Source organism: Colius striatus, chromosome 20 (assembly GCF_028858725.1).
Source record: "Colius striatus isolate bColStr4 chromosome 20, bColStr4.1.hap1, whole genome shotgun sequence".
NCBI classification, from domain to species: Eukaryota; Metazoa; Chordata; class Aves; order Coliiformes; family Coliidae; genus Colius; species Colius striatus.
In genome coordinates, this window is record NC_084778.1 from 5,904,132 (window position 1) to 5,919,466 (window position 15,335).

Below are 15,335 nucleotides of genomic sequence, written 5' to 3' on the forward strand. Positions count from 1 at the left end.
GTCGTGACTGCTTAAAATACAGCTGAAACCACAGAGGCAGAGAACTCACAGGTTTTTAAGACTCAGTAATAACAAGGAAAAAAAAAAGTGTTGACAGATGAGTGTGAAATGAATTAAGATTTATAGGAACACAGCTATGGAACCGTACTCAGCTGCCACAAAAAGTATTTTGGAAGCTTGTCTCTCCTGTCTCATACAAGTCTCAAAAATGGCCTCATTTGTCTTTGGTAAACAACAGTAGCAGTATAACAGACAGTTCAAGGAGGTAATCCAGAGAATATTTACAATTACATATAAGGGCATAAATTAAATACATCCACATTAAGCCAGCACAAATCCGTCTGTGCAATGCAAAAGAGTCCATAACGTTCCAGCACACCTGGAAGAAAGCAGCGGAGCAGGCTGAAAGGAGAATGCTCATCTCAGCAGTCTCAGAAATTACTTCAAAAGATCAGCTGTGTGTGTCCATGAAAAAAAAAAATCTTAATTCCCACATCAGCCTTGCTGCTCTCCACCACGTTGTTACTGTACATTACACAGAGTTCTTGACTGCTTATAGTATAAACAAACTGCACAGTGGCCCATTAGTGGTTTTCAAGTTTATACTAAGCATTGCGATTTATTGCTGTTCTTTAGGTTAATGTATTATTATTTCATGTATTTAGAATATATTTCTGGATTTGTTGTTAATTATGATGTAATGTTTAGATACCAAAGATCAATCAAGACCCCATAATGTTTACGGATATATGTTAATAAAGTACAAAGTACACTAGATCCCTCATGACGCAAAGTTTATTCTATACCTCAAGGTCAACATCAGATTTAATATTCATGTCTGTCTGTCAAAATTTCATCTATCCTCTTCTGTCTGAGCCAATAAAGGGAACTTTAGACCTGAGATTTTGTTGAACTTGGGAACTCTTTCGCTATTTTAAATTACAATACTAAATACTTTGGTGGAAACATGAGTGCTTTCTCCCAGCTTTACTGCCATTTTTCCTCCTAGTTAGTGAGCAGTTTGGTTCCTCAAGCTTCAAGCTCCATTTTTTGTACAACCCAAAGTCTCGGTGAAGTTCCTGGATACTTCAAGGTCCTCATTAGAAACACCAAAGCTTTTTCTGGCCCAAAGGAATTCACTTAGGACAACCACAGACTGTTATAAGGGTAACAGCGCACATTGTTCAATTCACTCACACCTAAGCCAAATATTCTGTGATTCTTCTTCTACAGGAGGTCTGTGGAAATTCTGTCCATATTTTACAGACTATTCAGCTTGTTCCATGAATCTTAATCAGCACCTGTCAAATCCAGAAGGGGTTCTGGCTGCCCAGATAGGCTGTACCTTTTCTGTTACTACTACTGACTCTTCTCTGTGTTAAAACGATCATTTTCTTGAAAAAAAATCCTCAACATCCTCACAAAATTATGACTATTTTCCTATCAGAGATAATTAAACAATGTTTCAGATATTTTAGTAGGTTCTAGCATGACTTGGAAAGAAATTCAATGGCTTCACCATTTCTTTCTCATAACCCTTTTAACTTCTAATCTCTGTAATATACACAAACATCTCATGTCAACAGCTCTACTGAGGATCTGCTTTCAGGACTGTACAGATCAGAAATTTCTTTCCAGTATTCTGAAAATCTGAAGGAAATCATCTGAACCAAAGGCTTCAAAGCTGACACACATTCACTTATTTTATGTAATGGAAATCTAAGCTTTTGCTATCATTCTCTCCTTATTCCCACAGCTCCTCCAAATTTAAACAATGTGTTAATTAGAACGTAATCACGGAATTACAAAAAAAATAAGTCAAGCCATAACTGAAAGGAAACAAAACAGAAGGGTAGCACATAGAAAAAACTCATTTTAAAAGGAGTTGATTAAAATGGGGTAGTCAGAGGAATGGCTGATGACACAAGAGATGCCTTGGGACAAGCAGTGACCCTGTGAGTGACTGACAGCCCATACCCAGCTTCTGTATTTCAGGGTTTCTAAAAGTTAATATTACACTAACTTGCTGCACAATGGTTAAAGGTGTACTATCACTCATTCTCTTAGAAAGGAGAAGGAGCTTTACTGGGCTACCACAGTGCCTCCCCAGTCAAACCTACTCCTGTGCATGTGCATAACACAATAGTTAGAAAACAACAGTCAGGACACTGAACCACATGTTTTCATAGTGATTACAAGAAATAAACATAAAACATATTTTGATCTTCCTAGTGCTCTTTTTTTTCTCCCCAGTGTCTCTACTTCAATTGTGGTGAGTTCTGCCAGGTACAATATGTACATTCTTGCACATTTCACTGCATTAAACTTCAATAGTGAAGTGAAACAATAAAGCATGACCAGCACTGCTGCAACAGGAACTTAACCCAGTTTCATGCACACTATGGAAAACACACCATTGTTTGAAGGACACAACTTAATTAATTATGCTGTGCTTGGAGATGGTAGAAATAAAAAACCAGTGTCATTAAACAATGAGAAAGAGTAGCAGTACTGAGAAGTCAAGGGTCAAAATAAATTAGAAAACTGGTCTGTATTTGAATTTTGTTGGTTGAGAAAATTAAGGAAATGATGTAGCAAGAAACATAAATGAAAAAATAATAAAATCATGGACTACACAATATGATTTATCAGACCCACACAGACACAACTCTGTCTCCCCCAGTCGTCAAAACTGATTTCAGTTTCATATAAAACCAATGGCAGAATCTGGGCACAGAGAGACATTCATGTAGGGTCCATCAGCCAGAGAGGGTGGGCTCTATTAATAACTGAAATTGCAAATGCCACTCAGCTTAGAGCTCTGTCTACTCAAGACAGTTACTTCTAATTGCAGCAGTTTCTTATTGTCTGCTTTCATCAAAGACTGATCAACTTCCCTAAATCCATCTTTATGATTTCAAGACTGTCCCCACACTCTTTGCTAGAAATAAGAAAGCCTCTCTTCCCAAGTCTATTTCAGCAATTGCAGTGACATAAGTATGTCAAAAGATAGGGAGAAATTTCTATTAACCATGGAGGTTTGCATCAAATGTTTGTAAACTATTCTAATGTTTCACTACCTGGACATGGTACGTGACAACCTTGAACAGTCTCTATGAAATCAAGTCACAAAAACATTCATGCATTCCCTAGAAAAGTGCAAAATTGCACATGTTCTGTGGCAGTCCATGCTGGAATGTGTTTATCATTCCCTCTGTTTACCTGTGCTGACTGAAGTCACTTATAACAGTAGTTTGAGAGTCAGAATAACAAAAGTCTGACAGCGTAAAAGATTACAGAGGACCCTGGCCACCAGCCCACTGATGCTATCATTACGTTTATTTGTTCTAGGTTGAGATAATACTGGTTTCAGGACTTTTTTTTTTCTGTTTACAATTTCAGATCAAAGAGAAAGGATCATCAGGTGACAGTCTAACTTTCATCTACAAGTAAATGAGCTTCCTCAGTTCAGAACATGCTATACCTCTATGAAAAAACCTTCTAAAATACTCTTGGATAAAAATAGGAGCACAGTAAAAGTTGACTCACAATACAAGAGCTGCAGGAGAGAGAAATGTATCCTTAACCAACAGGTGCACCACATAGACAGGCACATTTTCCCCTTTACATCTGGATTATGCAACCACGGATTCTCCAAGAGCTTCAGTTCCCTCTCTGGTATGCTAGTTAAATACAACCAGCATTTGCAATGAACCTTTATGAAGTAACACTACACTAAATATATTGTTTCTTGTTCTCTTGAGATAAAATATTAAAAATTCTAAAGCATAAGTGGCACTTAAAGACTAAAAGATATTAATCCAATGTAACCGAAATAGTGTCTTCTGTCTGTGTTTGCAAGGAACTCTGAATGTGGTGACCTTCGGACTCTCATCACTCAAACAAATCAAGTAGACAAGCATATTCTTTCATGGCTGTTGTTCTCCCTTATGAGACAGAGGTCCACTTTCCATCTTAACCCATCTTCATCTGAATTAATACAGAAAAAGTCAGTGGCTTGGTTAGGAACTGAGTGATCTTCCCAGTCCCAACTCAATGTTTTATTCAGCACGTAAAGCTTCTTCTTGTATTTGTTGCTCAAATTCAGCAAATGCAATATAGATTTGCAATAACAATGCTTTAAAACTCAGTAACACCCTGTTCTGTTGTTCAAAGCATGCAGAAAGAGAAAAGGAAAACCATGTTATGAAGACTAGCTGTGAATAGTTAGGGAGAGTGCTACTGCTTACCCTTAATGCTATATCCAGGGGACTGAAAGCTCAAGAAACCTACCTTACCAAACACGGTACTTAAATCTCCCTCAGCAGCATGAAGCCAACACCAAGCATTTTCATTTTTCCTCAGAGTACAAAGTATTTTATCCCATTCATTAACAGCATGATTTCAGTGACACTGTCTTGCTGGAGTGGCCATCTCGTTGCAAATGCTTAAGACAAATTCTGCTTTGGCTAAGGATGAAATCTTCATGTCCATAAAAGGAGACCAAATTTCTATAGTTCTCTTTCCAACCACTCTCAGTACCTCAGGAATGGTCAGGAAAAGGTAGAAACAGTCTTCCAGGTTGAAATTTCTCAACCTCAAACCAGAATTTGTCTGGAATTTAGAAAAATTAATGCACATATTCTTTAGTTTTATTAAGTCAGAGTAACTGTATAGTTAATACACCTGACTCTATAAAGACTGGTGAGTGACTCAGAGACACGGCTTGATTGCAGTGAATCGATCAGAAAACACCATTATTAAATCACAACACTTGCATCTTTTTCCTTAATATACATTAAGCGTGCAACTTAATCCATTTAAGATGCTCTACAAATGACAGAGGGGACATCCTGTCACTTTCTTTTAGGAGACAGATGAGGAATCCCAAGCTACTGGTCTGACTTCAATCACTAAAGACAAGACAAGACAGACACTGGGAATTCTGCAGCTCTGCAAAAGGGGATAACACCATGACAGATATTCTAAATGGGATGAAATTACAATTCATGCTACAACACCAGATATAGTGGTCACTGTTTGGGACATCTCTATATGGTTTCTCAATTTCTGCTCCCAGATGGAAAGGAGTATGCCATGGATGACACAATCCTACAATGCAGCTCCAACACTTCTTGGAAAAATTGGTCTTACAGTGGACTCTATGCTCAGTTCATTTATGCAGAAGCAGTGATCCCATATGGGGCACTTCTGTCTGTCCAAGAGCTTTGACACAGCCTTCAAGCAAGTATGTGAAACTTTTATAAGCATTACCAATGTACCAGTTCTGTGTCCATTAACTACATGATCTTATACCGTCACTAGGAAGTATTTGCAAGAAAGACATTTATTGATCAAAAAGCAGGTAAAGAAAAATCTTCTATCAGGCTGTGAGAAGGATTCCCACACATTGGGAATATGCATGGTGAAGCACTACCAGCCAGAATCTCACGTAGGAAAGCAGATGATTTCAGTATGGACGTTAAAATGCCACATACAACAAAGGCATAATGATGATGTTTAAACAATTTACAATGGGCACTAGCTAAACAATTTTTGACACTGATAATCACTCATGTCCATCAAGAGAAATTAGAACTTTTTATAGCTGCAGTACAGAAGGTGACCTTTAAGACCATTGGCCTTGGTTCACAATTAGCTTTAAACTGGGGGAAGAAAAAAGGCTGGTTTCATATGTATAACTACTAACCAGGAAAGAAGGCACAGAGGCTCCCAGTGTGTCTGTCTCAGAATGCCTGCATTGAGAATTCTAAATTGAATCTTCTCCAAAAACCTTGTCTAATGTTAATCATACATGAAATTCAGGGAACAAAAGAATAGCACTACGTACTACTCTTCTCACTAAACAAGTACTGTTATTCCAAAAGAAAATGTAAAAATATCCATCATATTGTGTAAATATTTTAAATGATAGATGTGTATATTGAGAATCACAGGTATCAATGCAATATTATTGCTGGGTAGTTTAATTATCAAGGGAGCTGTGAAACCCACCAATATGCCTCAGACTGGTTAGCATTTTCTCTACTTTATACCATTCCAAAAGCTATACTGTTCACATCCTAAATGAAAACTATGTGGCAAACTAGGAAAAAACTTTACTATGTTGATTCTGAGAATGTTAATGCAATGCTTTCACAGAGATGCTAATACTGTATCCCAAAAAAAGTGTATCAATAAAGGTTTATTCTCTAAAACATGTTTGGTTTCCAAACTCTGCCTTAAAAACAAACTTATCAGCTGTAAAAACCAGAAGAACATCTTTGTTCCTAGTGACTGAAATCTTATGCTTTGGTATTCAATAATGATTATAGGATATTTCCCATTTTTGGTATCAAAGTAGAAGAAAAACAACTCTAAAACATTAAACATGTTAAAGTACATGTTTAAATAGATGAGAAAATACATGTATGCACACAGATCTCAATGTCTTTTATATTATTTCTAAAGATTACTTGTAAATACTATACATATTATCCTATTTGGGTAGTTTTTCTTAATTTCCTTCCCCCTTTCCAGATCAGTTGTTTCTTCCTATAATAAATCATTGCCTATAATAATAATTACACTTTTCCAGAATGGTTATAGCAAAGCTTTAGAGTATTTAAACCACCAGTAACTTAAATTCACATAGATTGAAACATTACCAGCCATTTCTATATAAAATAAAGCTTTCAGATTCTACTTGTTACAAAGGTAGTGCAAAAAAAAAAAAAAGAAGAAAAACTGCACAACCCACAGGAAAAAAAACCAACTTGTTTTGAAGGAACTGTAATCACAGTACCACAATAATCCAAGCTTTCAGTGTCAGGGTCATAATCACAGTGCCGGAGGCTTCTCTCTGTCACACTAGTTTACATCTGCCAGACTGTCACAAGTCTGTGCTTTCAGTGTGTAATTGCATCAGCAAGTGCAATACTCATTTCTTACCCTGTGGTGACATTTTTATTTATGTATTTAAAACAGGTTCTTCAACAGTTACTCAATGCTACAAAGGTGAGGCTCTCCTGATGCTTAAAAGCATCGCAGTAAAGGATTCAAGACAATACATTGCACTGCTTCTGTCACAGTGATGCCAGCAAAACTGATCTCTCACTTTTTTCTACTTTATCCATAGATTAGTTTACCAGTCGTTTTTTAAAACAGAATTTCAGGCTCTTTCAGCCTACCCAATGGCCTCATTTATATTGCATCTTTAAGAGTGGGATTTCTAAATAAAATCTGTATCACTGCAGTCCCCCACTTGGACCCTCCACTTTGCTTAAAGGATAGATAAGTTAATCACAGTCGTCTGACTAACTGTTCCTTTCAGCTCTTTAATTGCCTGTCTTTGGCTTTTACCCCAAAGTCAAGCAAACTCTGACAGTTGCTTCATGGGCACTAGACAAATGTTTAACATGTTACATGGGAAAAGGTTAAGTACAAACACAGCTAATAATCTGGGCTCTTTAGAGGTAGTGTCATATCTGAATAAATCTGACAGCACCTCATTGTAAAGGGCAAGAATTTATTATTGTCCAGGTTAAATGCTGTGCTCTTATCCTTTCTGTGGCTATAACATAAGAAAGGCCCTTTGTGTGCTGAAACAAACATTAAAGTGCCAACATACACAAAATGTATAAGGTGTCTGGGGATTATTCTTCAGCAAATAGTTTAACTTACTTTGGCTTCAGTCTCTCCCCTGTGAAGTGTATACAAATGATGGACGGCACTTTGTGATGATGACCAAGGATGTGTCAGTATTTGAAAAACATGGAAATCATGGCCTAATGTATCAGTAGTGACCAGCAACATCCCTGGGTAAAAAAACAGAAGAAAAAAGAAACACAAAAGCACAAGAGATTAATCACTGCAAAAGAAGAGGCTTAACAATATCTATCTAAAAAAAGTTAGCATGGATTACATTTTGTTTTCTAGAAACAAAAGAAATCACTTGCAGAAATTACTAATTCCCTTCATAAAATTGAATCATCACTTCAACTGAAATCATATTAACAGTATTACTACTTTAGTATTACCATACAAATCCGTAAAAGCCAACTGAAAAATCTGGGAATATTCTAATTAAAGTTAAAAACTTGTGTGATCAATATGAAGTACTGTAGTGACGAACGTTAGTGTGAAACCCCAAAATGCTCTTCACTGGCAAACACTGAGTATAAAAAAAGACTGAGGAGTCCACAATGATAATTTTTGGAAGACGAGACATTATGAAAACCCATCCAAAACGACCCATATCAAAACCATCCTGAAGAAGCATCTTCCTTATAAATGTATATGAAAGAAACTGTCTGATTTATTGCTTGAAAGGCAGCAAATCAGAGTTGAGAGCTTTCCAGTAAAATATTAAATTAGGTATTAACTTCATTGTAAACAGGTCACTGATGGATGTACTGAAGTGATTAAATTAGACCCGTAGAATCACAGTAACTTCTATGTGCTATTTACTCTTTCTCCCACTATGTGTCGGTCAGTAATCCAGTTCTTAAACATTTACAAACATATTTGAAGTCAAAGCTGTGAACATCTGGGTCCAATGTGACTCCCCAGTGCCTATTCCTCCTCCAAAGCCAAAGCAGGTTTGCAAACACACCTTGGCTCACAGGAGCAACAGCACAGTCCCAAGACCTCCAAACAGGATAACACAGCAACATTGCAGACCTCATGTGAGCAGCAACAGGCATTTGTCTTGGTGTCTCTTGATGATAACTCTTACTAAATCAGCATAATGTGAAGGTAAACAAATAATTTCAAGTCTACTATTGTTGGTTCACCAACAATAAAGTACAAAATGGGAGCGAATTCCAAACTGTACTTACAGACAAAAGTGCCTACAAGTTACTTCTCAGCTTGACCATTGATGCTGGTAGGGCTTGGACAGAGTGTGAGCCCACCCACATTGCACACATCCATTTCCTCAAAAATCACACAGATGCAAAATCTTAAATCCGACCTCAGCAAGATTCCCTCCAGTAGACATACTTTTACTGTTACAGGCTGTTACTCTGATTCAGAATGTTACAAATGAAAGAGAGTTTGTTATGGAGCTAAGAAATCCGTGAGTGCATTTGGGTATTATGTTTGGGCGGCAAGGCATGTGAGCTGAGGTTGGTCTGGATGTTAATGTTGGCTTAACTGGCAATTTCCTTGATTTGTAGTGACTGTGTTGATAGGAAATACAGCTAAAGTTGCTCAAGTGCAAGTCAGCCAAGTCTTTAGTGTGGGATTATGCACACAATTTGCATTAATTCTCTTCTGAAACATCAGAAAATACACTTCCCTTCTAGTGAAGTGTGCGGTCCTTAATAATATATAGCATTTCCAGTGGAAAGATGGAAGCAGATAGGGGTTTGTGCAACCAGGGGGTTGTGTGCTAGTATTAGGCTGCCCCTATTATTGGAGCAAAGATATTCCAAATGATCTAATTCAACACAGTAAGGATTTATTTTCTATGTTCCCTTGTTTGCCTCTCCTCACACATTAGATAGCTTTATATAGAAGCTGAGTGTACTTTTGGCCCTTTGGAGTCCTTTCCTATTCCAGATGGAACAGACCTTTGGAGAAGAGGAAGCTAGAAGAGACAAATACACAAGGCTTCTCTCAACAGTGAGCAGACAGCCTCAGCAAACCTAGGGCTGGGTTTTTTTTATTCCCCCAAAGTGCTAGAAGTGTTTTATAAATACAAACGCAGAGCTGAGTGCACCCAGAGATCTGAGCACGGCGTTCTTCATGTGTATCCCATCACACGGCACAGTGAAATGAAGATCGTAAAAAACCCCCTTTAAACAAGCCAAAAATCTGTCTGGAAACTGGAGACAGAAAGCTGCGTAATAATCATGAGCCAGTGAAAACACTGGAATTACCATACTGCCTTGTCCATCAAATCTATGGGGTTTTTGGCTAAACCAATATCTTGTTTCCAGTATTGGCTAGAAACACAGGTGTCTGCGGACGGTGCAATAAACCCCACAGTACACAGACGTGATATAATTTCACTCTTCTCCTCACAAAGATCATTTCTCCCCCCACCAAACCTGTGATCTGTATTTACCCTGAGCAGAGCTCACTTTGGGACCGTACACTGCAACGTATGTCACACAAACCCATTGTGTTACCTGTTAGCTCTTTTGATGACATTCACCGTACCCGAGCAAACGGAGCCGTGCAGTGTGCCTGCCTATCTGCAGGTCTGATCAGTTCCATATGATGCACATGCTCCTCGGTTCCTTGTTAATGTGTGTTGCCTCCGGCTTTTTAGGGTTTTGTGGGTATTTTTGCAGTTTGGTTTTTTCTCTCTGTTTTTGCTAACTTGAAGGAGTGCAGAGGTGAAAGATAATACATTTGTGGGCGGAAAGAAATTGGCTTAAAAATAGAAAGATGGGTGGTATCTGATTTGGCAGTTCTGCATGCTTAATCTAAAATCCTGCTGTCTGTCACTGTTTGGAATAAATGCATTTTATTAGATGAAAGCCAAAGAAAAACAGGCCCTTCACTTGTATTAGCGACTCTTTTTCAGTAAGATCAAGGAGGACCTTTCGTTCATATTTGCATGTGAAATACAAATACATACTTGCAGAACCTGTATCAACACAGAGAGAACACTGAGAGAAAACACCATTTGGAAATATCTTTCTTACTACTGTTATTCAAACAGTAAATCACTGATGTTTTAGAACACTGGGCTGGGATTTGGTGTGGTATTTTCCAGCCCCATTACTTCACACTGAAGAATCAGAGTTTTCACTTATTACAGCTCTGCCATTTCGTTTCTCTCTCCACCTCCCCGCAACAAAAGGCTGCTGCAGCGCCCCAGCAGAAATACCTAACCCCTGTAGAGAAACATGAACTTGAATCTTGGTCATCACCTCACTTTCACTTTCAAGTGCAGGAAACTTCAGTTCTGCTTTCTAAAAGGCCTTGTGACAGCTTTCCCAATAGTTGTTTAGACGGAAATATGGGTTAGAGCTGTCATAAGTTCAGTCCAAAATGTTTTCTCTTATGATGTACTGTATGTATGAATAATCATAGATGAAAAGTGAATAATTCTTAAGGATTTCCTGCTTATTTTTCAAACTGGCATTAATCCCTGTTTAACAGATAGCATCTGAAATCAATTGAAAGTCTTGCATACAAAGAACCCAGTGGAAATTGATGTGTAAAGCAGATATTACTTAGTATGTATCTCACTGCAAAAATTATGATTTTGCTTGTCCATAATATGAGGGGTGCAGTTAGATTAAATTAATGACTGTTTTACAGTGTGGTTTTCCAAATCCACAGAAATGATTAAAATCCAGTTTAAAGGGAACAGATATCCTAGATGGAAAAAAAATTACTGAAGCTTTGTTTTACCTGACAGATACATTTGCCCTAATTTACAGCTTCCTACTTTTAATGTACTCTGCTTGGGAAACAATAAGCTTCTTTCAGGACAGAAACGTTAAAAAATACAGAGAATATAGGCATAAAAGGAAAAACTAGTACAGATGTAGACTGTGGGTTAAGAGCTATTTATGCAGTATCAGAAGACTAAACCAGACTCTGGCCTGGCCATAAACTAAGCCCACGCCCTAAATGAGGTGCCAAGCCACAAAAAGCATTTGCGTCAACTGGGAATACAAGGAAAAGAAGGACTTCTAATTATAGGGCCTGGAAGCGGAAGCCCAGAGTGATTAGGAGTTTAGGCGCTGCTGTATGTTTATCTGGGAGCTTCCTCTCACTCGCTCTCAGCCTGGGTTTGATAGATGAGGGTTGGCCTAAAGGGTGGGATTGAAGTTGCTGATGGTACACAGAGTTCTCCACAATACGAAGGAGACGGAGGCTAAATACTAAGGCTTCTGTGGCCTTGTAGGAACATAACTCTTTTCAACTAGGCGTCAGCTGGTTAGCCCAAATGGCAAAATTAGAGAGCACAAATCTCAGCTGGGTACTCGCTATAAAATCTAGGAAACCTGAGTAGCCTAAGCATCTCCACCACATCCTATTTATAACACCTATCTAATTGCATAGTTGTTTGGTATATGCACACAAACGAGGTACATACAATTTCACCTTGGGTTTAAGTTTCACAAGTAACTTGAATTTAAATAGTGCCATCCTTCAGAGTAACAGAAGGGTTTTTCTGCCTTCCAGAACAATGTCATTCTGTAATTACACACTGAAGAACTCAACACGTTCAAGCTGTGTTGGATTTGTTTTACAAACACCAAGGGCACAAACGTTAGGAAAGCAGGCATCCATCTGCACGGAGGAAACGTGCCTTCATGGATTTACTTCATTTAGGAATGCAACTCTCATATTTCCATGCATGCACAGCCAGAGACATATACAACCATTATACAAATACACTCTTTTCACCAACAGTGTTAAAAAAAAATACAAACAACTCCTCAGATGTTGTGTTTTAAAGACGAGCACAGACACCAGGCAGCGTTAATGTCCTGCGTTGTAGGTTTTCAAATCATTGGATCAGAGAGAGCTCAGCAGAACCACATTGACTTTGAGGTGCTCCCTGCTCAGTCCACACACACTTTGCTCAGCATTCCTACTTTATATATCCTAATGTATTTAAAATGCCAATAGCATTCCTACTTTCTGTATGCCAATTGTAGACATTTCTATTCCACAGTGGCCCTTGTGCAAAAGCCATCACATAAGTATCTTGTTAAGACCTGACAAAGTTTATATGGTCCAGAGTTTTATGAAACATATGACCTGACCCATGAACAGTAGCTTTATTTATACTCACTTAACTCCTCTCTGAGGCTGATGCTAGTCAAAATACAGCCAAATATTAGTGCTACTAAGCCCATGTGTAGTTCCAAGGGTAACACATATGCCATGGTAACAAAATTTGGTCTCAAAAAAGCTTAACTAAATAAGGAAAATCTGATTTCAACAAGAAAATTCCCCATAACATAAACACAGGTACAGAAAGACATTTTAAAAAATTCAAAAACCATATTTTTTTAAATAAATAGCACATCAAAGAAGAAATCCTTTTATGAATAAGTAATTACTTATGACTGAGCTCTGGAGATCTCTATACACCATAACACACTTTGGATAATTATCTATTTCATCTGAATCTTTGGAGCTTGGGGTGGATGTATGGAAAGTGTCAGACACTGACCATGGCCAATAAGATGGCTCAAAGGCATGCTTTATACACTGAAAATTATTTCCTGCTTTCAATCACTAACTGACAACAGCTGATGGCCCAATATATACCAAACTTTATCAGGATGGGTTTCTCCCTCACACTGAGGCAGCCAAGTATATGAAGGGAAAAAAATCAATAGGAACACTCTCTTTCCTTTTAACCCTGCCTGTAATTCCTCTAAAAAAGATACAAAACCATAGTCACTACCTTTACCGTAATGTTTTGGGGTCTGTTATTTGCAGAAATTGCAGTAAACATTTTAGCTACTGAAACATATCGTTTTTTACTTTTCATTGGAATAATAATAATAATGTAAAAGTTACAGAGAGTAAAATCCTGACCTCCCTGAAGTATACAGAGCTTTTGCTGCTAACTTCAAGACGGGAAATACTTTTACACTTTTCACGGAGTTGGGCATCTTTAGTCTGAAAGGAAGTTAACAGCTCATTAGCAATGCCTGCTGTGCTAAATGACTGTTTGGATAATAATTTTAGTATCATTTAGAATTCATTATAAATCAATCACTTATCAAAACAAAGTACATTCAGCCACAATGATACCCAAACAAATCAACTTTTACAAGTGTGCCCAGACATTTCTCCAATGTGTTCGGCATTATGTTAAAGTTCCCCTTATTTCCCTGCAAATTTGACAAATTTTAACACAATGTAAAATGTCTATAAAAAGGTGACTAAAAATTCTATAAAAAGACAGCAGTGTAGAAAGAAACCATGGATAGATTAGAGCAATTGTACATTTTAATGCTCAAAGAAAGACAGGCTCTAAAGTTTCCTTTCTCCTAGAAGCAACGAATAGGAAACTATAAAAATTACTGAAAAAGAAAAATTAGAGAAACAGGATGTACTGAAATAGACAGCAGGCCTAAGAGCATCCTCCTCAAGGCCTCTAACAAAGCAACATTTTTTGATGTAATCAAGAAAGCATATAAATGGTACATAGATGGGAATAAATTATTTATATATGAGTTGTATCTGCTGTGAAAGGTTGGTGATGAAGTACAATGATTTAATCACATTTTTCAGCAGTACAGTATCTTATTTGCATGAAGGCATCGATTTGATGATGTCAGAGAAACGTTTGCTATCTTCTTCCCCTCCTCAAATATCAGACATTCCAAAGAGCAAATGTGCTCAATCCAAACCTGACAGCAACTTCTACTACTGACTACTACTTGATTCTGATTTGAGGATAAATTTGTTTGGAGATAACAGGTTAAACACTTAGATTAGACAAAAAATAGACAAAAAAATATTAATCTGGAAGTTCTCTAAAGAGTAGATACGGATTTAAACTTTTGGTAATCATATATATCTGCAATTTAAAAACAGGAGAATTAATGCACTGCAAATCACCATACTGGCCCTTTTAAATCCCATCCTTCCACTCAAATGACATGATTCTGTGTAGCACTGATTACAGGATTTCATATGCATTTCTGCTCAGATTCAAAGTCCTGTTCAGAGTGCTTCCAGGATTAAAGTCAAATAATATTGCTCTTTGTTTTCTGTAAAACTGTTTTTAAACAATACTTATCTAAATCATAGTTACCTGACTTGTGGCAGTTATCTAATAGAGAATATAAATAAACAAGAATTTCCTAAATTTTCAGTATATCTTAAAGTCATTCACCTCTAGGTAGGAAATGCTCTAAACTTAGGCTAAGTAGTTCTATAAAATGACAGTTTACTATTCAGAGGCATTTTTAGAAGGAGGAAAAGAAGGAGCATATATGCCAACAGAATTTAAAAGTACAAAAGAAAACAATTTGAGAAGAGATAATTTGTTTGTCATCATTGAAAGCATACTCTGTGTTAAAAAAGAGTACATTTTCTTCTCTCCATAAAGTCCTCTTACTTACACTTTTGCTGTTAAAAAATTCCACATTTGACACTTTTCCTTCATAAACAAATCATAAAGCAGTGCTAGCTAACTGCAGATTAAGAATTATTTCTCACCTTCTGGCTCAGTATATGTGATACAGAAACACAATCTTTGCAATTCATCAAATGTGATGCCATTACATTGTTTTTAACACATTTCTCTTCAAAGGCAACAATCCAAGTTAAAAAACAAAAGTTGAAATAAACACAGAAGAAAATAAAGCATTATTCTGCCATGAAGTAATTATTGC

The 15,335-nt window shown here is 37.2% G+C and overlaps 1 protein-coding gene across 10 annotated transcripts in view; it reads right to left on the minus strand.

Moving 5' to 3' along the window:
• The window catches only part of BCAS3 (BCAS3 microtubule associated cell migration factor), a 344,925-nt gene that overhangs the window by 240,263 nt on the left and 89,327 nt on the right, over positions 1-15,335 (minus strand). For all 10 annotated transcript variants that reach the window (XM_062012154.1, XM_062012155.1, XM_062012152.1 and 7 more), the window contains one exon: positions 7,684-7,817. In XM_062012154.1, coding sequence (XP_061868138.1) covers positions 7,684-7,817 — 134 coding nt within the window. The remainder of the gene's footprint in view (positions 1-7,683; positions 7,818-15,335) is intronic.